Consider the following 25,114-nt stretch of genomic DNA (forward strand, 5'->3'; position numbering starts at 1 on the left):
GTTAACATGGAACCCTACAGGATTCCTCCAGAGGTTACTAAGGGTTCCTTGACCAAGTAGCAATTTCTGCCTCTCAGAAAAGCTTCCATTGACACCAATGAGGCTTTAGACATCTGTAAGAGTGGGGATTTTGATACGGACCACAAATGTAAGTAACATTAGACATTAGAGCCTCTCATATAAGTAACCACTGACAACAATGATCTTTTTACGCTATCAGTAAGCGGTGGTGGTGGGGATTTTTTTCCTAAGACTACAAATGTAAGGAGCATTTTTATTTTCCAGTGACCATCACGCAAATGTATCATGAGCTGTAGATACAGTGGAGACGGAAAGTATTCAGACCCCCTTAAATTTTTCACTCTTTGTTATATTGCAGCCATTTGCTAAAATCATTTAAGTTCATTTTTTTCCTCATTAATGTACACACAGCACCCCATATTGACAGAAAAACAGAGAATTGTTGACATTTTTGCAGATTTATTAAAAAAGAAAAACTGAAATATCACATGGTCCTAAGTATTCAGACCCGTTGCTGTGACACTCATATATTTATCTCAGGCGCTGTCCATTTCTTCTGATCATCCTTGCGATGGTTCTACGCCTTCATTTGAGTCCAGCTGTGTTTGATTATACTGATTGGACTTAATTGGGAAAGCCACACATCTGTCTATATAAGACCTTACAGCTCACAGTGCATGTCAGAGCAAATGAGAATCATGAGGTCAATGGAACTGCCTGAAGAGCTCAGAGACAGAATTGTGGCAAGGCACAGATCTGGCCAAGGTTACAACAAAATTTCTGCTGCACTGAAGGTTTCTAAGAGCACAGTGGCCTCCAAAATCCTTAAATGGAAGATGTTTGGGACGACCAGAACCCTTCCTAGAGCTGGCCATCCGGCCAAACTGAGCTATCAAGGGAGAAGAGCCTTGGTGAGAGAGGTAAAGAAGAACCCAAAGATCACTGTGGCTGAGCTCCAGAGATACAGTCGGGAGATGGGAGAAAGTTGTAGAAAGTCAACCATCACTGCAGCCCTCCACCAGTCGGGGCTTTATGGCAGAGTGGCCCGACGGAAGCCTCTCCTCAGTGCAAGACACATGAAAGCCCGCATGGAGTTTGCTAAAAAAAACACCTGAAGGACTCCAAGATGGTGAGAAATAAGATTCTCTGGTCTGATGAGACCAAGGTAGAACTTTTTGGCCTTAATTCTAAGCGGTATGTGTGGAGAAAACCAGCACTGCTCATCACCTGTCCAATACAGTCTCAACAGTGAAGCATGGTGGTGGCAGCATCATGCTGTGGGGGTGTTTTCAGCTGCAGGGACAGGATGACTGGTTGCAATCGAGGGAAAGATGAATGCGGCCAAGTACAGGGATATCCTGGATGAAAACCTTCTCCAGAGTGCTCAGGACCTCAGACTGGGCCGAAGGTTTAACTTCCAACAAGACAATGACCCTAAGCACACAGCTAAAATAACGAAGGAGTGGCTTCACAACTCTGTGACTGTTCTTGAATGGCCCAGCCAGTGCCCTGACTTAAACCCAATTGAGCATCTCTGCAGAGACCTAAAAATGGCTGTCCACCAACGTTTACCATCCAACCTGACAGAACTGGAGAGGATCTGCAAGGAGAAATGGCAGAGGATACCCAAATCCAGATGTGTTGCATCTTTCCCAAAAAGACTCCTGGCTGTATTAGATCAAAAGAGTGCTTCTACTAAATACTGAGCAAAGGGTCTGAATACTTAGGACCATGTGATATTTCAGTTTTTCTTTTTTAATAAATCTGCAAAAATGTCAACAAATCTGTATGTTTTTCTATCAATATGAGGTGCTGTGTGTACATTAATGAGGAAAAAAAATGAACTTAAATGATTTTAGCAAATGGCTGCAATATAACAAAGAGTGAAACATTTAAGGGGGTCTGAATACTTTCCATCCCCACTGTATAGTAATTATTATAAGGGGTTCCCTGAGACCGTAATTTAAAGGGTTCCTCTGTGTTCAATAGATTGAGAAAGGCTGAGAGAGATTTAATGAATGATCATTGAAGAAGTCTGTCTGCTTTCCATCCTTAAGAAAAAAAGTCTGTCTTGTTTTTGTCCATGTCTGGCCTATACAGAGATGAGATGCAAACAGGCACTTCCTGGTACTGGGTTATTAGGGATAAACAACAGTGACTGGACAAACGTTTCTAAAAGAAAGAGTATAACCTAAACTTCAACTGAACCTTAAGGCCTCATGTACACGGGACGCTGAGGCAAAGTCCTCTGAACTAATTTTTTTGACACCTTGAAACCAGCGTTTAAAACGCCCGTTTAGCCACGTTTGTGTGCCGCGTTTAGCCGCGTTTGCGTCTAGAAGCGTTTATTAAGATTACCTCAATTAAGACCCTCCCTAAGCTCAAAAAACATTGTTAGTTAACTATTTCAGCCATTTTCACCAGAGTGAGTAGCAGCAGCAAAGAGAGCAGTTGTCTACTTGTATTTGCCTCTATTTCTGTGTTTTTTTTTTTTGCAATGGATCCCATAATGAGCATATGTGAGGAAATGCTCCTGACATTGCTCTTGATGAGGCTAGAACGACATAGAAATTTGCGTGAGAGGTCCAGAGTCACCTGCCACAAGTTGTGGATTGTCCACTTGCCACTCACAAGTTGTGGATTGTCCACTGGCCCCGTCACAAGTTGCGGATTGTCATTTGCAACGTCACCTACCACCAATTGCGGATTGTCCACTTGCCATGTCACCTGCTACAAGTTGTGGATTGTCCACTTGCCACGTCACCTGCCACAAGTTGCGGATTGTCATTTGCCACGTCACCTTCCACAAGTTGTGGATTGTCCACTTTCCACGGCACCTAACACAAGTTGCGGATTGTCATTTGCCATGTCACCTGCCACAAGTTGTCGATTGTCCACTTGCCACGTCACCTGCCACAAGTTGTGGATTGTCCACTTGCCACGTCACCTGCCACAAGTTGTGGATTGTCCACTTGCCACGTCGCCTGCCACAAGTTGCTTGTTCAAATCTAACAACATATGGGTCAAATTCCAATGATACGTCGGATAACAGCAATGCTAGTGGTGTATTGGATTGGATCAAGGGCTCATTAGGGTATATAAATGGTCTCATGAAATGAATCATTGCAAGCAATTACAATTTTTTAAAATATTTTTTTTAATGGTTTTTCATCATTTGCCATAATTTTTGAGATTTTTAATGTAAAAAAAATAAGGCACCTTTAAAAATGCTTATAAACGCAAACGTGGCTAAATGCCGCTACCGCGTTTAGCCGCATTTAGCGTCTGAAACGTGGAAATCTTCTGCGTCTGAAACCATTTTTTTTGCTTCCAAAGAAACGCTGCTAAACGCAACTGCAAAAACGAGACTGTGTACATGGTCACATAGGATAACATGAATGAGTTCAGAGGCAGTTGAAAAAAGCGCCCAACTGCCTCTGAACATGTGTTCAGCAGCGTCCCGTGTACATGGGGCCTAAGGTCTCATGTACACTGCTGCTGGTAAACGGATGTTTAGGAGCAGTTGGGCGTTTTTTTTTTCAGCTATCCCTGAACTTTTCTCTATGTTATCTTATCAGTACATGTACACAGGGTCGTTTATAGTAATTTCTAGGAAGTTGTTTAGAAGCATTTTTTGGAATGCAAAAAAATGCATTCAGGACGAACGTTCAGAGGCATTCGAAACGCCAAATAACTGTAACAGCTTGTAAATGCGGTAACCCGCATTTAGCTGCGTTTCATTTACAGGTGTTTTTAATTTTTGGCTATTTAAAAAAAAGGAACCTTTTAGACAAAGCTTACTATCTGTCCAGGTGAATCGTTCAGGAGAGGTTGTAAAAACATCCCGTGTACATGAACCCTTAGTTTATATCTGCCAAATACATTCCAGGACCATCAAAAGAAGAAGTTATTCAAAAAGTGTTAGGCCCCATGCACACTGGACCTTAAAGTGGACCTTCAGTCATTTTTTCATCTTTCCGTCTATTAAATCTTCTGCTCTTGTTGTTTTAACTTTGGATAATAAAACATTTTTTTCTGTCAGTAAATACCTTATACAGCCCACTTCCTGTTTCTTGTCTGGTAAAAAGAATAGGCTTATGACATCATGCACAACTCTCTCTCTCATTATCGTGAGAGTTTGCCAGGAAGGGAGGGGGAATGAGTCATAAGAGGGCCAATGAGAGCTGCAGAGCTGGAGGTGTGCCTCTGTTTGTCTGTGTAAATTCAGCTTCAGCTGTCCACAGTTAATATGGTTGCAGCCAGACTCAGTGGAGAGAGAATTCTGCAACATATTTGGCAAGTACAGAATCACAGTATATTTAAAATAATATGCAAAGTGGTTGGATGGAAGCTTCAGAATGGCAAAGATGTTTTTATTACAAATTATGTGAGCAGACTGCAGTTCCTCTTTAAAGTGGTTGTAAACACTTTACAACTACTTTTTACTACAGGTAAGCCTATAATAAGATTTACCTATAGCTACCGCGGATATCTCCTAAACTTGCACGGTTTAGGAGATATCCCCTGTATCCCCATATCATCGGCACATATGTAATGAAGCAAAGGCACGTGCCGTTGCTTCAGCTAGTATGCCGTTACCAGCGGCTCCCACACGCATGTGCAGGAGTGACGTCATCGCGGCTCCGGACAATCACAGCGATACCCGGAAGTAACTCCGGGAGCGATGTCATTGGCCGGAGCGGTGTACGAAGACCGATATGGGGGCTTCCATGTGAGTACTGCTTCATACTGCATCTAGCCGCCATGTATTCCAGCCTGTTATAGATTTTAACAGGCTGCTGTCATTGCAGCTGAATGTTGCACCTGTGCTTCCCAGGTACACAAAAAGTGCAACAGAAAGCAGCCACAACCTGAGTAGAAAAGCCTCTTCCTTACCAGTCTGCTGTTCTTTGTGTCCAAGCTAGAACTCAGTCGGCAAGTAGTGTAAACTTTACCAGTCACACAGCTCTAGCTCTCAAGCTGGTCATAGATGGATTGAAATTCGTCTGGTTCAGCAGCTGTAGGTAGCTGGTAGTACTAAAGTCGATCAAACAACTTCAGTACAACCAGCCTGTCAGGTTTTTCTTATGCAATCACTGCCAGCAGTTATAGCCACCATTAGTGATCATTATATTCTAACGTCTGGGAAACCTCCCGCTCTCAGAATACAATAGAAGGATTCCCCCATAAATACGGATTGTGCTGATGGGTGAATCAAGCAATTTTCTTTCCTTCAAACTGTGGTTGTAGGAAAGAAAACTGCATAATGTATGGCCTGCCTGACTCGGCAGGAGGTATGTCAGACATCTTTGAGTTAGGAAACCAGATCCAATTGCTGCTATATTCCCTTTCATAATCCAGTACTGAAGGAGTCTGCAATATGCAACCCAATCCACTTTGCAACCATTTGTGTTCAAGCCACTGCTGGGAAAGCCATTGCCCTGTGTAATTGGATCTTCATGCACTCTCTTGTGTCTGGTCACCTTTATAGTTCTTGTCTTACTTTGTTGGTCACTTTTTAATGTGACAAAGATGACTGAGAAACAGATAACAGAATCTCCCTGATGTTAGTTCAAACACAATGAGCGGTTCACAGGATCTGAGGATTCGGAAAGTTGCAGACTCATGAGATCAGCACAATGATTTGTAAGTTCAAACATGCAAAACTTTTGCTACTTTACACTGTGTGTGGCCCAGAGACATCTAACTGTGCAGGAATGTTGAGATGGAGCATGCGTGTTTCATCTCTTCTATGATCTGTTAGTTCACAGTACTAAGATGTTCATTATATGCATTCCATGTGTAGTGTTTATATGCAGTGAGGAAAGACAGGTATCCTGATTTCTAGAATTACTAAGTCAGCCCTTATCTAATAATACAGCTTCTGAGAACAAGCCAAGTCAATGACAATCTGTAAAACTCAGCTTCTTGTTTTAGCCTATCAACATAACCCCAATTTAAAAAATCATCAGACATGATGACATCATACATTTTGCTGCATTTTACAACGTGGACAGAACACATAGACTAATGAAAATCCTTGGTTATCCACAGAGCACATTTGGGGTACCTGTGTACCACAGTACGGGCAACACATTGCCAAACACATTGTGATATAAAGAGCCTTTAAACTGAACCTGTGCCCAGATCATGTACACATAAGTATTACTATATTCTGATCAATTAGTAAAAGGACTTTAAAGATGACTTCCAGGAATTACTTGTATCGCATATTTATATTGATCCAGCTTGGCACAAATATGCATATCTCCTACCTAATGGGCTGCTGAGGAAACTGGAAATCACTGTAGTATTAGTCACTACTACAATGATAGCCAAGATCTTCTGGGTTCTGCTCGTGCTGTGTGTGAGTGGCTGCTCCTCTGCACACTGACCACAGGGGGTTGTCCACTCGGCACCACCACCATTCATAGGATGCCATACCTGAGCAGGACCTGGAATATGGAGGCTATCACAGTAGTAGTGCTGGCTACTACAGTGATTTCCAGCTTCCCCCTAGATATACATATTTAAATTGTTCTTTTTTTTTTTTTTATTCTTTATTTATATTTTACAAATACAAAATTAAAACCATACATTGACATACAGCTTGAAAAAGTACTTCTCTAGCATCCCTCTTAAACTAAGATCCCACCCCCCACGCACCACCACCCTGCAGTTATTCTATTGTGCATACAGAAAACCTAAATTGTTCTAAGCTGGACCAACTATGCAAATAAAAAAAAAAGAAAAAAAGAAAATTGGAGTTAAGCTGTAAAACAAGCACTCATGTATCTCTGGCTCTATGAGCACTGTGAAAAAATGTATTTTCAAAATTCACAACGCAGTAGAGCTGCACAATTCTGGATAAAATGAAAATCACAATTTTTTTTTGCTTAGAATAAAGATCATGATTCTCGGTGTAACATGATCTTTCACATTATACAAAAAAATTGGGCTAACTTTTTTTTTTTTTTTTCATTGAAGTGTATTTTTTCCCCAAAAAATGCATTTGAAAGACTGCTGCGCAAATACAGTGCGACATAAAATATTGCAATGACCCCCATTTTATTCTGTAGGGTCTCTGCTAATATATATATATATATATATAATGTTTGGGGGTTCTAAGTACTATTCTAGCAAAAAAAATACTGATTTTATCTTGTAAGCAACAAGTGTCAGAAAAGGGCTTAGTCTTTAAAACGGACCTTTAGTCATTTTTTCAACTTTCCATCTATTTTGGATAGTAAAACATTTTTTTTCTGCCAGTAAATACCTTATACAGCCCACTTCCTGTTTGTCCGGTCATTGTGAGAGTTTGCCAGGAAGGGGTGGGGGGGGGGGGGGGAGTCATAAGAGGGACAATGAAAGCTGCAAGGCTGCAGAGCTGGAGGTGTGCCTCTGTGTGTCAGTGTAAATCCAGGAAGTAAACTGGCATCAGCTTTAGCTACCCACAGTTAAAATAGCTGCAGCCAGACTTAGTGGAGGGAGATTTCTGCAGCATATTTGGCAAGTACAGAATCACAGTATATATAAAATAGAATGCAAAATGGTTGGAGGGAAGCTTCAGAATGGGAAAGATGTTTTTATTACAAATTATGTGAGCAGACTGCAGTTCCTCTTTAAGACCTCTTTCACACTGAGGCGTTTTTCAGGCGCTAAAGGGCTAAAAATAGCCACTGTAAAGCTCCTGAAAAATGCCTCCCCTGCAGCCCCAGTGTAAAAGCACTCCGCTTGCAGGACGTTAGAAAAAGTCCTGGAAGCAGCATCTTAGGAGCGGTGTATATACCTCTCCTCCACCGCCCCTGCCCATTGAAATTAATGGGCACCTGCAAATCGCTCCGGGCAGCGGCGGTTTTTGGGCGCATTTAACCCTTTCTTCGGCCGCTAGCAGGGGTTAAAAGTGCCCCCCTAGTCGCCGAAAAGCGTCGCTAAAACAATGGTACAGCACCGCTAAAATTAGCGGCGCTTTACCGCAAATGCGGCCCGCTGGCATTGTGAAAGGGGACTTAGTGGTTAAACTGACCTCATTTACAGACCAAAGTTCATCCCTTTGATCTAAAAGAACCAAATAATACAATGTTTCTTTTTATCTCAGCGCTAAGCAATTTACTGTAATAAACTTTGCTGGCTTTTTTTTTTTGACAGCTCTGAGCAGAGAACTGCTCTACACTTGTTACATGAATCATGGAAATGCCGGATTAAGATCGTGAGGGGGTTGAATCGAGATCGCGATTTTTAAACGATTAATCATGCAGCTCTACAACGCAGGAAGTGTTTTTCTCCATGAAACCAGCCTACCAGCAATCTAAACCATTCCATGTTGTTGGAAACCCATGTTTGAAAATAAATAACTTCCCATCAAAAGATGCTAGGATTCAGGAATGGTTTGTTTTAAAATGTTGTTAAGATATGTAAATAAATAGTTTATAGTAATTATAAAAGGTACTTTTTTTTAATAATAAACATGTCATACCACTTAAAATGTTCATAGTTAGGTGCACTTTAAGCCATATTTGCTTTCCATAAGGGAGCCTTGTGTCTTAAATCTAATATGGTAAAAAAAAACGCACAACATTCGGTATTCATAAAGCAACATGAAGCTTAATAGTTGTGTAATAACAGGGGCAATTTAAAACTCATAAAACAGGGGAACTGCTGCAGCCAGGTTAGCTTTCATGTTTTTTGACTGATGGGATAAAATCATCTGTGAATATTGTATTAATATAAAAAATATTTTAAACATTTTTAATACAAGAAATCACTATCCACTAGTTACTAACCAAGTTCCAAAATCAATCCGATGATTTTAGGCTTCCACAATAACGAATCAAGAATAAAGCAGAATGGTAAGCAATTTTAAAATATAGTTTATTATAATGGATTTTCTTACCTTCCAGGTGAAAATGTTCTTCTCCAATAGCTTCCTTACAAATATTCCCTGATGGGTCCTATCAAAAGAATAATTTAGAATTGGATTAAAACGATCTTTGTGCTTTTCCTTAAAGAGAAATTCATGCAAGCAGATTATGATTAAATAGGGGAACATATTATTGAAGTGTCTCTTGTGGTTAAAAATGGTGCTGCTGCATTTCATACTTTATCTTGTATAAAGGCTCTGGTCCCATTCAACACACATATGTTTACTATTCTTACATTTGATATTCTTTATTAGGGTGAGCTCTGTTAAAGCAGTAGTAAAGGGTATTTGTAAAAATTAAAATAATCAACATGACATATTTACCCGCACTGTGCAATGGGAATCTCCTATTCTGGGGGCCCCTGCTGGAACCCCAGGCTCCCCCTCTTCTCTGTGTGCCACCATAGTAATCTGCTTCCTATGGGGACACAGCTGTGGGCTCACTCCAGAGCCGGGCTGTGTGCATCCATTGACACACACAACATGGCTCAACCCCACCCCCTCTTCACAGGATTTTTTTTGAGGTCTCTGAGCATGTGAGGGGGAGATTTTTATTTTTTTATTTTTTTTTTTCTGCAAAAAAAAAAAAAAAAAAAAAAGCCTTCAGAACCACTTTAAGTTTGCCTATTCATTCTGAATGGGCTGACATCATGCCTCAATGTATGGAAGATCAAAAGTGATCCCCTTTTTTCAGCATACCACCACTGCGTGTGTATTGTTGAACACTGTGGTGTGGGTGTATTGCTCACTACAGTACTAGCATGTTGGGATGCCATTTAAAATGAATGTCACTGCAATGCAATTCATGCATTTTACTGCAACATAAAAATCTTAATGAGCCTTTAGGGGCCTATTTAGAAATATATTGCAAAGTGATTAAGGTATGAAACATCTTGATTCAAAGTATTTTGATGACTTTCTTTTACCATGAAATAACCTGAATGAAATATCAAGCTTTCAAGAAGTCAGTAAACCAGAAAAATGGTGAGGAGGCTTTTAAAGGCTGCAAGCAGAATATTTCTGCAAAAGATGCAAATTCCAGTATACAAAACTGGTAGACTTGAACAATATCGGAAAAGTAGAATAAAACGTTTCTTAGCCTACAGAAGAAGTGGTTAAAGTTACAAGGACTTGTGGTGTAAACAAGCCCTCAAAGTTGCCTGCACATAAAATTGTATCACAGCACATGTACAGCATTACATACTGTAAGTCAGGGATCTTCAAACTACGGCCCTCAAGCTGTTCCGGAACTACACATCCAATGAGGCATTGTAAAACTCTGACATTCACAGACATGACTAGGCATGATGGGAATTGTAGTTCGTGAACAACTGGAGGGCCTTAGTTTGAAGACCCCTGCTGTAAGTGATCATCAATGGATATGCACCGATGTATGTATTGTGACGTGAGCCTTCCCTGAGAGTGGTGGCTTTTACCTGCTGCTACGTAGTGGAGAACAGAGTCCCCTGAACATCCTCCAGTTATTAATTCACTGTGGTAATGGACATTGTGATAACATATTGGTTTAGTTGTGGTACAACTTGTGTATCCACCAAATGAAATACCTCTTCAGGTCAACTCTTTATCCAGAGCCTAATAAACTTTTGTTTACGTATAGAATGCCAAGGTAGATCCAAGTGAAAAAACGGTTTCCTACAAATGTAATATTAATAGTATACAGCATATCAATACTTTGGAAGAACTTGTAAATCGATGTGAGGTTTTCAGGAACAGTGCCCAACTTTTCATTGATAGGTTCTCACAGGTTTAAGCAATCTAAAAAAATATCAATATATGCCTGGAAGAACCAAGACCCTACTACTAATAAACAGATGCCCCAATAAATAGCGTGACTATACGAAGGTGCTGATGGCATGGCTTCCCTTTATATGGGGTGCAAGTAGGGCTGAAACAACTAATCGATTAATCGACAACTAATCGATTATGAAATTAATCGATTACTATTTTCATAATCGATTAATCGGCCAGTAACATAATGGGGTTAAAAAAAGAACTAAAATGAGCTCTTTATAGTACAAATAGAGCAAATATTCTCTACTGTAAATAAATTAAATAAATACATTTAGTTGGTCTACCTGACCGTGGTTTGGTTTCAACAGAACCCCTCATTTTCCACTTCTTGATTAGAGCTTGAACACTGCTGATTGGCATTCTCAATTCCTTGGATATCTTTTTATATCCCTTTCCTGTTTTTTTTACAGTTCAACTACCTTTTCCCGCAGATCCTTTGACAATTCGAGTTTGACCCCACTAACAATTAGAAAATCGAACGAACGTTCTTAAAATGACATTTTTTGTCATTTGTCGGGGAAGACATTGTTTTTTTAAATAAAAAATAGATCTCTGAGTCTGATGATATTTACCAGATTCACCCTTTAATAGTATATACAGTATATCTCTCCTCTAATAGTATATACAGTATATCTCTCCTCTAATAGTATATACAGTATATCTCTCCTCTAATAGTATATACAGTATATCTCTCCTCTAATAGTATGTACAGAATATCTCTTCTGTCTGTTATTCTCAGAGTGGATTAGATATTTTGCTCCCTAACCATATAGTTGGTTACTTATATTCACCACTGCATAGAGATATTTAAGAATAAATTGCCTTTTTTTACAACTTTACATATTAACTAAATTATGCACCACACTTTTTTTTAAGGTTATTAACCGATTAATCGATTAATCGAAACAATAATCGGCCAACTAATCGATTATGACAATAATCGTTAGTTGCAGCCCTAGGTGCAAGCTTCTGCTGTTTTGGCATAATCAGAGCCACAGCCAGAACACTGCTCTGGAATATATGCTGACTGCATAACTAAATTTAAGAAGTGCCAATGCAATCTGAACCTTTTTGGTTAGTGAGTAGATGGAAAAGCAATGTTAAAGTGATACTAAAGTCTCTTATTTTTTTGTTTCAAAATAACAAACATGTTATACTTACCTGCTCTGTGTAATGGTTTTGCAAAGAGCAGCATGGATCCTCCTCTTCTCTGGTCCCTCTTTGGCGCTCCCGTCCCTCCTGTTGAATGCCCCCACAGCAAGCAGCTTGCTAAGGGGGCACCTGAGCCAAGCCATAGCTCCGTGTATCCATTCACACAGAGCCGTAGCCTGGCCCAGCCACCTCTCTCCCCTCATTGGCTCACTGACTTTGCTTGACAGCAGCAGGAGCCAATGGCACTTCTCTGCTGTCTCAGACAATGAGGAGGGAGAGTCCCGGACAGCTGAGTCAACATCGCTGGATTGGAGGGAGCTCAGGTAAGTATTAGGGGGGCTGAGAGGGGGCTGCTACACACGGGGGGGGTTATCGTAATATGTATTGAGATAAAAACCTTCTGCCTTTACAACCACTTTAAAGTGTATAGGCAAAACTTCTTTTTTTTGGATAAAGTGGTGAAGCATTAGAATCTCTGTCTAGTGACAATTGTCACCAGAACTAAAACTTAAAGCGGAACTAAAAAAAGGGAGCTATACTCACCTTTCCTCCAATGGTCCCCCGTCCCTCACCAGTACTGGCATCTTCAGGAGCTGGTTCTCCCAATAAACACAGGGATAAGGCCGGCACTATAAGCTGAACTACCCATGCAAGGGGGATATACCTCCATACACCGCGTTTGTGTGGATGGATGAATCTGTTGCTTTTTTTTTCTTTTCAGCCTGCTGGTTAAATAAAAAACATTTTTTAAAAACTAACCATGTATGGCCAGCTAAAGAGGAAGTGACAGGAAGTGAGATTTTACCAATGGGACACAAAACTGCCTGTTTTTACCATTCCCTACTCCATCTAAAAAATGTTTTATAAATGCTTTAGCTCTCTATATGGCAGACCTGAAACTGCTGTTTAGGTGTATCAAGAGTTCGGGTGTTTATTTTGTTGCCCGGAATACGAATTTATTCTGCCCATTGAAATGAGAACCACTCAAGCGCTAAACATGCCTAGCACTTCTCTTGAATGCACAAGTTACGTTTTTTGTTTACTGCCTCTAAACTCCTGTAAATGTCTATGTGTGCATAAACACATAGGCTAACATGGGCTGGAGGTTTAAAAAAAAAAAAAAAAAAAAAAACACCTGTAAAACAAGCGTTTTTGAGCTGAGGTAGTGAGTGTGAGTGTATTCAACTACAGTCAAGTCCATAAATATTGGGACATCGACAATTCTAATCTTTTTGGCTCTATACACCACCACAACGGATTTGAAATGAAATGAACAAGATGTGCTTTAACTGTAGACTTTCAGCTTTAATTTGAGGGTATTTACATCCAAATCAAGTGAACGGTGTAGGAATTACAACAGTTTGTATATGTGCCTCCCACTTTTTAAGGGACCAAAAGTAATAGGACAGATTAACAATCATCCATCAAACTTTCACTTTTTAATACTTGGTTGCAAATCCGTTGCAGTCAATTACAGCCTGAAATCTGGAATGCATAGACATCACCAGACGCTGGCTTTCATCCCTGGTGATGCTCTGCCAGGCCTCTACTGCAATTGTCTTCAGTTCCTGCTTGTTCTTGGGGCATTTTCTCTTCAGTTTTGTCTTCAGCAAGTGAAATGCATGCTCAATCGGATTCAGGTCAGGTGATTGACTTGGCCATTGCATAACATTCCACTTCGAACTGTTAAAAGTGCTAAATACAATGGATATGCCAATTGCTTTATACAGTGCATTTATTTAGGCTATGTTTCCACTATTGTGTCCCCAAAGTCTCACGATTTACACTGCGACTTTGCTATGCGATTTGTGTCGCGATGTCATGCGACCGGTGAAAGTCATGTGAGAACAAGTCGCACCGAAGTAGGAACAAAGTAGTGCAAGAACCTTTTATGGAGTCACTGCGACTTGAGTCGCACCACTTAAGGATGCCTTGAAAGTATCACAGTTAGCTTGAGCCATTTTTTAAATTTCTGTGGTTTGCCACAGTTTGCATTTCCGAGCCGTAGTGGGGGGGGGGGTTCAATTAAAACCGCAGCCATTAGCACCAGGGACTCCTTGCATTGACTGTAAGTACAGTCCCCTGTGCTGATTTAAAAATAAAAACAAGACTAATGCTTAGGTTCTAAAAATCTAATTTGGCACTGTAGAAATAATACACTGCAGCATGGGTTTTGCAAAAACTCGCATTCTAAGATTTTATGTAGTACACACATTTCTTAAAGTGTGTCTAAGATGTTCATTCCTGTATATTACTTCAAGCCCTCTAATAATTCATGGTTGATTCTGCATATCCCTGTGGCAAACATTAGCCACATTAAAATGGTCAGCAAAGACTGTTTTAAACAGCTCAAACAAGCATCTCCTCCTTATTTTCATTACCTAGTGGAAGTTAATATCTGTAACAGTGGGACATCTGAGACATCGCCAAGGGTCTACACCAGCAAAAGGCTCCCACATAAGAACTCCACCTCCCCCATTTAAAAGGTAAGGAACGTATTTTCATTCACATACGTGGTGCAGCACAAACCTGGTTTTTATTATGTCAAGTTATTGTAAAAATCCTTTCCTTCTCTGTTTAACTCCTTGCATTCAGACAAACATGCACTAGGCACTGCCGTACTGAGCACTCAGTGGTCCCGTTTTCAAGTGCCTCTTCCTACATACATCAGTATACATTTTAGCAGAAATTAACATTCTTTAGATTCTTTCTAAGTATTTTTATCTGCCTTGATACCAAAGCGGCACTGCTGCGTACTGCTCTTTTTCCCCTGTTCTGGCACTCTAGCCTCCAAGTCTAAACTCATAACACACTTCCTGACTAAAAGAATTTCTTAATTGGTTTAGAAGGAGGTGTGGGGGAGGGAGACTGAAATCTAGCAGATGCAATATCTAGTAAATGCCAACTTAGTTCTGACTTTCAAGAAGCCTTGTGAGCAGTGAAAACTCAATGCAGGACTTTAGCCATAGATTCATTTTTTGCTTTTCTCATTTCTCCTCCCTCCCTGCCTTTCAAATAACTGGGTGTTGTTCCCTTTCAATATGAAAGGTTTATAGAGAAGGTTCTTTGGATGTTCACAATTCACTGCTGGGCGCAAACATGTCACAAGGTCTCATGTAAGCACAGATGTGCCAACAGGTCTTTAGAATCTCTCAGAGGCCTTGATCACATTTTTACAGTGTTCCTGTGTATGGCCAAAAAGATGCAAGTACCCCCTAGGTCCACTGGCAGAAACAAAGACTTTGTGCGTGCACATGGGGGGGGGGGGTGTGCTAGGTCTCTTCTGCAATTCCACCTGCCAGTTCACAATTTTCTTTAGGAATTCACACTGCGCATACTCAGCCCACCTCAGTACAGAAATGGAATGAACTCCCATGTGCATGCGTTGGGTTTATCTCATACCTGGGCCGGCCTATCAAGACAACCGAAGACCTAGTATCCAGTAGTAATTAGAGAAGCACAAGATATCAGCGCTGCCAAGAGTTCCTCAAAAATAGTGCATCTTCGAGTGGAAATAAGCATTTGTGAATTTAGTTCTGCTTTAAATTTCGGTCAATCTATTCATGCTGAAATATCTCTGCTAGTCACAAGAACTGCTAAATTATTCTCTTGTAAATCGCATCTATGTCTGCTATTGTTGCCTATCAGCTCCTCCCCTGCTAGAAGCCCAATTTGTGAGAGTTTTGCTTTTGTTACCATCCCCTCTACTGTGACCATGCATGAAGGGTGCACTGTCAGGCTGGAGGACATCACTAGTGCTCTTCTAACTGACAATAAAGTAAAACGGTGGATCTAGTCAGTACATCATGAGCTGTGTGTTGAAATAGCAGTAGGAGACTCTTGTAGACATGCCCCCTACCCAAAAATGAGTAGTTAAATATACAGGAGTAGTGGTGCAAATACTGTGACATTCAATGTAAATGTAAGTCCAAACTGAAGTCCTTTGAGCTGTATTGCTCTGGTGTGAGTAACAGTCTTTTGATACTTAGGGCAGCCTTGCAAAGGGAGTTGAAGCAAACTCCAGAACATGTAGAGAAGGGAACAAAGAGAAGAAGTGCCACTTAAGTAAAGCTGTATGGTTTTAATAGACAGACATAGACATACCCGAGACATCATCCCGCCATATGCTGCACTTCAGCCCTCTTCTTAGACCAGCTGACTGCGTTCCAAGCCTCGCTTTGGTTCCCGCACATAAGACGGAAGTAACTCGGCTAACAGGATGCTGATTCGGCTGCAAATGGCCCCACAGGAAGGAATCGGATGCTGCCAGCTTGTACCGGAGACTGATGGTCTACTGGACTACATTATGCCCTTTTAAAGATACCTCCATGTGAGTGTTTTAATGCATTGTGTCTATTAAAACCATACAGCTTTACTTAAGTGGCGCTTCTTCTCTTTGTTTCCTTCCCAGAATGAGTAGTGATGGCACATTCCTAATGTGAAGCTTAGGTAGAGCTTTGTTGCTTTTGCCCTCTCTGCTGTTAGCTCGCCTGTCTTTCTTACAGTTATTATATTTCTATGTTGCACTAACACGCCGCTTCCCCTAGCAAGGATATGGACTGCATTCCTGTTGTGGAACTCAGGCCACGCTCACTTGCCTCTGCCTCCACTGCTGTAGGCACACCTGTGGATGTTTTACAGGCAGTTAATGACATGCCCCCTTCTCTGCATGTATTGTGACGTTGCTAGTCTCAGGCAAGAACCTAGTGTGGAGACAAGCACGGTCAATCAGTACTAATTATTAGGATCCTACAGAGCAACATGGTCAGACAACTATGGGGGTTGAGGATAGGGGGTGCACTGTCGAGTCTAACTCTGGATATACAGCACCTATCAAAACAGGAGCTCTACCAGCTGTCCCTGGGGGACACGATAAATAAAATATATTTATGATGAGACTTCTTAACTGAGAGAACTATTATAAGCATGTGAATGTATTGTAGACATCCAGAATAAAGAAATTTGGTATTAAGATGTTTGGCATTAGAGCATTATTATCTCATTAATGCATATAAATTAGCCCCCATCTAGTTTTGTCATCATGAAGACAACCGTATCTTCTTGCAGACGGCTCCCTGATAATGCAAGGTGTGCTGGAGATAGCCCCAAAGCCTCCTGGGATGCAGGGTATATTCTAAGAGGCAGCTGGCAGGGGGTGACTGACGTCATTCTCGAAAAGATGAGAAAGCTGGAAGTGCAGGGACATGCAATTAGGAGAAAGAAAAAACTTTCAGAACTTTTATGTGTAAGGAAGGGGGAGTAGGAGAAAGCGATTACAGGGGGTGGAGGTCCACTTCAAAAACAAAGCATATATGCACACTTGCAAAACTATGTATTTGTGACTTTTTCAGGTCCCCCAGCTGTGCAGGACCTGGGACCTTTTGGATTCAGCTCTGCAAGCTTCACAGCCCAGGGGTCATAGGCTTTCTACATCCCCCTTTAAAGCTGGCCTACTTTTTTTTCCATCTGTGTAGCATGAAAAAAAAAAAAAAAAAAAAAAATCAACAGATCCCAACATCCATGAGGATAAACAAATCCTCCATATGGCTACTGTATTTTGATAGCCGGACCTGCTGGCTGTCAAAATACCCAAACAGTACCCGCATTTTATTAGGTGCAGCTGCTGTTTATCTGATATTCGGCTCCTTCGATATTTGACAATTCAGAGATGTTGGGATGTGTGTTGCCAAGTTTAGTTTGTCATTATGCTTCTGCATTGACATGAGCAGGGATCATAACTGTACATGACAGTCTTGTCCTGTGTTTTCCCTTTTGCTACATGTTTTTAAGTGTCTCAAAAGAATGAAAGAGGGAGGATATGGTGGGGATAGATTTGCCCTATTACTTGTAATGAATTTATCACTTCCCTCAGATGGCAGCATCCCTTCATTACATCCTACTAATGCCATCATATGCACAAACTAAGCAAGATGACATATGGATAATACGAGTTATAAATAATCCAAAAGCTAACACAGATTTGAAAATATCTAAAGATGCATATTTTTTTTATCTGAAATTGCAGAGTGATTGCATTAAAAAAAACAAAAAAGCACACAAACACATATAAATATAACACACACATATTTTAGTTCAGCTTTAACTAAAAGTATTCATCATGATGCAAGTGTATGATGTTGTTCCAGGGAGATACAATCTGCAAGCTTGTAAAAAAAAAACGAAAAAAAAACGACTGCAGCATAAGGCCCCTTTCACACTTGAACGACCTGAAAGTCGCACGACTTTGGCGTGACTTGAAGCAATGCCTGTGTAATCTTGAGGTCTATGGACCTCAAATTGCATCAATGACGGATCAAAGTAGTGCAGGGACTACTTTGAAGTCTCTGCGACTTGCAGTCGTACAGATATGAATGGTATTCATTGGAAATCATGGGGTACGACTTGTCATGCGACTTTGTAGTTCCAAGTCGCAAGACAAGTCGCACAAGTGTGAAAGGGGCCTTAGTCATTAAAGATCATTGACATCAGCAGGAAGTCAGCTGTGTGTATGAAAGCATCCTCCTATAGTATAGTCAAACAATAGCAGTACAATATCAAAACTGATATATTCCCAAATATTTCACATACAGTAAACTGGGAAATATTTTTTTAATATTTGTAATTTGAGTATGGTGAATTTTTAAACTATCCTTTTCAACTGCTTCAAGCACACGGGTGCATTAGTGGCATACAACTTAATCTGGCTTTTTTCTGCCTCCAGGAAGCCCAGTTGCTGCGAACAGTGGCCCATAGGCATGAATGGTTGTACACAAGTATATGATGTATGTGCATAAACCTGTGTACAGAGTATGGATGTATTCCCTGAATAGAGAAAGTCTGCATTCAGGTCATATGTCCGTGTGCTTTCTGAAGGTGTACGTCCCCACAAGTTTGTGTGCATGAAACCTAACAGGCCTTTGTAAACCCTTTTCAACAGATTGTATGTTTCATGAACGGAACATAAATACTGCATTGGAATATGAGTTTCATTATTGTAGGAGAATGGGTTTAATTACTAACAAGATGTTACTAGTTAGACAAAGGATGTTTATATGCACAGTATGCCTGCAAAAAGAGATGTTATCCCCTTTGCTAAAATGAAACATTCTTGAAGATTAAAGTATTTTGTGTTTAGTAACCAATTAGTAATCTGTAACTAATTAAATTCTCAAACACTGATCATCTGCCCAGGACTGATGTCATTTCAAACATCTGCAGCAATCACATTAAAAAGTCAGGTGTGAAATCTCTACGTTCGTTAATCTGCTCAACCTTACCCATTAAAATAAACATTAAAGGGACCACAGGCCCTTTAAACTCTCCAGTGATTGGGAAAATAATTCAATGGGAACTCATAACACAACACTTCAATGCCTTTCAGCAGAAAACCCGCTTTTGTTTTTCTTCCCTTTCAGCCAAATGAAGTGACTCCTAGGGATTTTATTTGTAACAGGACTGCTTTTATTCTCCATAGGAAGTCTTAGCACAGAAATCTGCTCAGTATACTCATTTTACCAGGGTAAAGCATAAGTGTTATGTGCAGCACGCTGCCTCCATTCATTCAACAGACAACGCGGACATAAAAACTGAATGCAATGTGTGTGTCCCCCAAATTTTTTGCAGATATAAGACATTAAGTATGCGAACATAAAAAGGAAATCTAACATTGCTGGAACCGGTGTCAGGCATGGCCCTACAATGGTGTTTGCTGCCCTGAAATAGCACTGCGTTCAGACAATCAACAGAGCTGAGTAGATTTGGCTTCATGAATAGTGATAAGCTCAGGTGTGTTCGGATTCTAGTCCAAACCCACCTGAGCGATTTCGCCAGGCCAAACATAAGCAGCCGATGCCGATTTGCTCCTCTGTGTTTCTTTCAGGGTTTTGTTTCAGTCTCGGACTACCAACAAGCGACAGGTTTCAAGTGAAGTCCCAGATCTTTAAGAGGAACTAATCGTTCTTTATGCTCCCTTGGGTCTCTATGTGGGCGTTTGAAGATATATGGTAGCTAGTGATTACCAAGCTTCCTCCAGGTAGTGGACTACCTCTGCTGACACTTACAATACTGTAATCCAACTAATGTGATGAAGTACCTGGAAAACTGACATGTTCACATCCTAGCGATGTCTGTGTTTTGGATAGTGTATGGAGATCTAAACTACTGCACTGATCTTACAATATGATCTCAGTGTTTCCCCACTAATGCTCTTTCAGTGGGCACAATATTTGGCTCTTTGAGCCTCCCAGGAGTCTCGTTCTATTGGTCTGGGCAAACTATGTACAGTATCTCACAAAAGCGAGTACACCCCTCACATTTTTGTAAATATTTTATTATATCTTTTCATATGACAACACTCAAAAAATGACCCTTTGCTACAATGTAAAGTAGTGAGTGTACAGCTTGTATAATAGTGTAAATTTGCTGCCCCCTCAAAATAACTCAACACACATCCATTAATGTCTAAACCGCTGGCAACAAAAGTGAGTACACCCCTAAGAGAAAACCTCCAAATTGGGCCCAATTAGCCATTTTCCCTCCCAGGTGTCATGTGACTCATTAGAGTTACAAGGTCTCAGGTGTGAATGGGTAGCAGGTGTGTTAAATTCGGTGTTATCACTCTCACTCTCTCATACTGGTCACTGGTCAACATGGCACCTCATGGCAAAGAACTCTGAGGATCGGAAAAAAATGGTTTCTCTACATAAAGATGGCATTGGCTATAAGAAGATTGCCAAGACCCTGAAACTGAGCTTCAGCACGGTGGCCAAGACCATACAGCAGTTAAACAGGACAGGTTCCATTCAGAACAGGCCTCGCCATGGTCGACCAAATAAGTTGAGTGCACGTGCTCAGTGTCATATCCAGAGGTTGTTTTTGGGAAATAGACGTATAAGTGCTGCCAGCATTGCTGCAGAGGTTGAAGGGGTGGGGGGGTCAGCCTGCCAGTGTTCAGACCATATGCCGCACACTGCATCAAATTGGTCTGCATGGCTGTTGTCCCAGAAGGAAGCCTCTTCTAAAGATGATACACAAGAAAACCCACAGTTTGCTGTAGACAAGCAGACAAAGGACATGGATTACTGGAACAATGTCCTGTGGTCTGATGAGATCAAGATAAGCTTATTTGGTTCAGATGGTGTCAAGTGTGTGTGGTGGCAACGAGGTGAGGAATACAAAGACAAGTGTGTCTTGCCTACAGTTAAGCATGGTGGTGGGAGTGTCATGGTCTGGGGCTGCATGAGTGCTACGGGCACTGGGGAGCTACAGTTCATTGAGGGAACCATGAATGCCAACATGTACTGTGACATACTGAAGCAGAGCATGATCCCTTCCCTTCGGAGACTGGGCCGCAGAGCAGTATTCCAACATAACGACTCCAAACACACCTCCAAAGACGACCACTGCCTTGCTAAAAAAGCTGAGGGTAAAGGTGATTCATTGGCCAAGCATGTCTCCTGACCTAAATCCTATTGAGCATCTGTGGGGCATCCTCAAACAGAAGGTGGAGGAGTGCAAGGTGTCTAACATCCACCAGCTCCAAGATGTCGTCATGGAGGAGTGGAAGAGGACTCCAGGTGCAACCTGTGAAGCTCTGGTGAATGCCATGCCCAAAAGGGTTAAGGCAGTGCTGGAAAATAGTGGTGGCCACACAAAATATTGACACTTTGGGCCCAATTTGGACATTTTCACTTAGGGGTGTAGTCACTTTTGTTACCAGCGGTTTAGACATTAATGGCTGTGTGTTGAGTTCTTTTAGGGGGACAGCAAATTTACACTGTTATACAAGCTGTACACTCACTACTTTACATTGTAGCAAAGTGTTAGATATAATAAAATATTTACAAAAATGTGAGGGGTGTACTTACTTTTGTGAGATACCGTATATGCGTCCTTTAAATTTGAGATTGCAATTTCACACTGAATGTATTAGAAGAATACCCTTGATCAGAGGTGATGAGAGTTTACTTTTCTGTTGTTCTGGGTGTTTATATGCGGTAGTTTCGTCATGTTGTGTGTTTTTGCTACCCTATAGAATACGATAGGGGAGGGGACATTCTGAGTCTGAGATCTCTCTCTTGTAATAACTGCCTCCCTCCCAGCTTCACCTGGGAATGCAGCTGTGGTATCAGTACTTTAAAAAGAGGCCCTGTCCTACCCGACTGCACACCACCTTCACATTGTCTATATATCCTCTCACTACCCACTCATAGGCAACTTTTCATTGAGCGCTGAACTCTATTAAAGCTATAGTTGTTAAACGAGATCATCATTTTTGTTGTCTCCCTCCCATAAGCCCCGTACACACGGGCCGAATATTAGGAGACATCGGCCAGTTAAAAAAAAAAAAAAAGGCCAACATTAGGCCTATGTGTATGTCACCTTGTACGTTTTGCCGGCTTCTGTCAGACAATCATGCTGGAAAACAGTCGACTGACTCCCGATCAGAGTGTTCCGACCAGAGCTGACAGATTTTTTTTCGTTCAAACCACCAGGTTGAACAAAAGAAAAAGCTCATAGTGTGTACCATGCTTTGCTCTAACTACTCCTTATCTCCTGTACGTTTCCAGCTGTCTCACCTGAGTCCAGCTCTCTCTATATTCCGGTCTGGAAACAAGACTTTGCTGCTAATTAACTTTCATCTCTTTGCTTCTTTCCCAGCTATTCACTCTCTAGGGGTCTGCCTCTAGCCCCTCTTGTCCTTCTCCTCTTGTGACCATGGATTGGATTAAGTTTACATCCCTGAATGTCAGGGGCTTAAATCTACCTGAGGAATGCTCCAGACTTAGGTCTGATCTAAAAAAAAAACAAAACAAAAAAAACTACACAAATAGCGTTTCTGCAAGAAACTCATTTCAAATATGACACAATTCCACAACTCACTAAGCTTTTCCTTTAGCTTACCATAGTTTACCATACCTCTCAAAGTCTAAAGGTGTAAGTATTTTGTTAGCAAAGCCGATTCCCTGAACTATAATTGATGATTACAGATCCCCAGAGCTGTTTTCTTTTTGTCAAGGTTACCATTCACTCCACTACAATTATTCCTGGAAACATATACCTTCCCAAGAACACCTTAGGTCCTTACACAATATGCTTCCTACAGATCTGAAATTTGCAGAGGGTTTCTTGATGTTAGGTGGAAATTTCAATTTTCCACTAGATCCAATTATGGATGTTTCCAGGGGCTAATCCCATCTCTCCTACGCATATATCAAAAAATTAAGGATGGAATTCCAGGTGCTGGAATACTTATTTTTCCTTGGTGCATCCAACCTATTCTAGGCTTGATTACTTTCTCTTGCAACTTCAAACTGACATTTCCCTGTCTGACCATGCCTCGTTACACTTATCTCTGGATCTAGAACCTCCCCCAGGCCACCAACCTGGAGACTCAACAAATCTCTACTTCAGTACCCTAAAGGCAGATCCGACATTGACAAAGCGCTCCAAGACTTTTTTCCCCAAAAAGCATAGCTTCCCAGTGCTGTGCTAATCTGGGGAGGCACAAATGCATAATTTGTGGAAATTTAATTAAGATTGGCACCCAACAGAAAAGAGACAACCTATTGACACACATGTGTAAGCTTGAAACAGTACACAAACAAAATATATGTCTTTCCACTTATTCAGAACTAATCAATGATAGGAAGAAACTGCATAGCATTAAAATCCCCTATTCTAAATATTATTATAATTATTATTATTATTATACACGATTTATATATTGGTTCCACGGAAAGATACTCAACTACTTCGAACACAGTTCCACTTTCACTGGGCCGACAAGGGAATTACATATTTAGATTATTTAAATATTACCAATGACCCCGCATATCTATACATAGCGAATTTCACCCCCTTGCTCCACCGAATCATACATGACCTCAAACATTGGCACTTACTCACGTTGTCTTAGTTTGGCCGATGCAATTAACTGAAAATGACTATGTTGCCTTGAATACTAGATCTACTTCAGGCCACCCCCATCAGGCTATCTACCTCTTTCTTTCATTTTTTTTTTTTTTTTTTTTACGAGGCTAAATACAAGTTACCGCGTTTAGAGCTTGAAAAGCTTCTAAACGCATTTTTTTCCGTTCCAAAAAATGCCTCTAAACTCAACTACCTAGAAACGACTGTAAATGACCCTGTGTACATGGACAGATACGATAACAGAGGAGAATTCAGGGGCAGTTGAAAAAAACTCCTAACTGCTCCTAAACATCCGTTTACCAGCAGCAGTGTACATGAAGCCTAACTTCTCCTAAAAGCTACTAAGATGCTACTAAGATGCTACTAGAACCTGGCACAAAAATGCTATTATCAGCATTTTTCATCCAGCGTTTTTCTGGCATTTTTTTAGCTTATAGTGTGCATGGAGCCTTAGTATGCATACAGCATTTTGGTTATAACTCTGAAAGTTACTTATTATTAAGGTTACTGGTACCCTTGAACTTCCTCTTTACACAATACCAGGTGTCTTGCTATGAAGGCCCTTGTTCAGGCACTTCCTGTTATTGGGTGTCCCAATCTTCCATACCTGCTTCTGTATTGTCACCTTGTCATAAGGTCTTCCAACAGAGAAGGGGTAGGCAACCTTGGACCTCCAGCTGTTTTGAAGTCCCATGAGACATTGCAAGACCTTAACAATCACAGGTATGACTCCTAGAGGCAGGCATGATGGGATTTGTAGTTTCACCACAGCTGGAGGGCCGAGGTTGCCTACCCATGCAATAGAGGCTGCCAGTGTCAATTTCAACATATACTGTGCTGGCAATGTCCATTATTATAACTATCAAGAGCAGCACCCAGATGCATCAAAACAGAGAAAAAAAAATAAGATAAGTAATTTACTTGAGAAAAAAATGGCAACTGTAATTATGATCCTTTAGCAAACTAAAGCTAGGTATACACTAGTAGAATTTTGTTCAACATTTTTTCATTGTAAGAATCAGGGTGGAATTGATTTAAATCAAGTCGATTTAAATCACGATTTAAATCACAAGTAAAAAGGCTTGATTTAAATCATAATTTTTAAAGAGCAACTGTGTTCTTTGTCCCGCACCGGCTCCTCCTCTGACCCGCTGTTGACTCACCGACAGCCCAATTCACTTTAATGGGACGGATGTTGATGTGGCAGTGACACAACAAGGTGAGGGACATGGCGGCAGCAGGTGAGTGGATGCCTGGTAACAGGCGCTGCCATGATGA

At 40.9% G+C, this 25,114-nt stretch overlaps 1 protein-coding gene across 1 annotated transcript in view; it reads right to left on the minus strand.

Annotated features, from left to right (window-relative positions):
* Positions 1-25,114, minus strand: part of NKD1 (NKD inhibitor of WNT signaling pathway 1) — a 143,180-nt gene that overhangs the window by 42,802 nt on the left and 75,264 nt on the right. The window contains exon 4 of the mRNA XM_073604988.1: positions 8,915-8,972. Coding sequence (XP_073461089.1) covers positions 8,915-8,972 — 58 coding nt within the window. The remainder of the gene's footprint in view (positions 1-8,914; positions 8,973-25,114) is intronic.

This window comes from Aquarana catesbeiana, linkage group LG11, assembly GCF_042186555.1.
Source record: "Aquarana catesbeiana isolate 2022-GZ linkage group LG11, ASM4218655v1, whole genome shotgun sequence".
NCBI classification, from domain to species: Eukaryota; Metazoa; Chordata; class Amphibia; order Anura; family Ranidae; genus Aquarana; species Aquarana catesbeiana.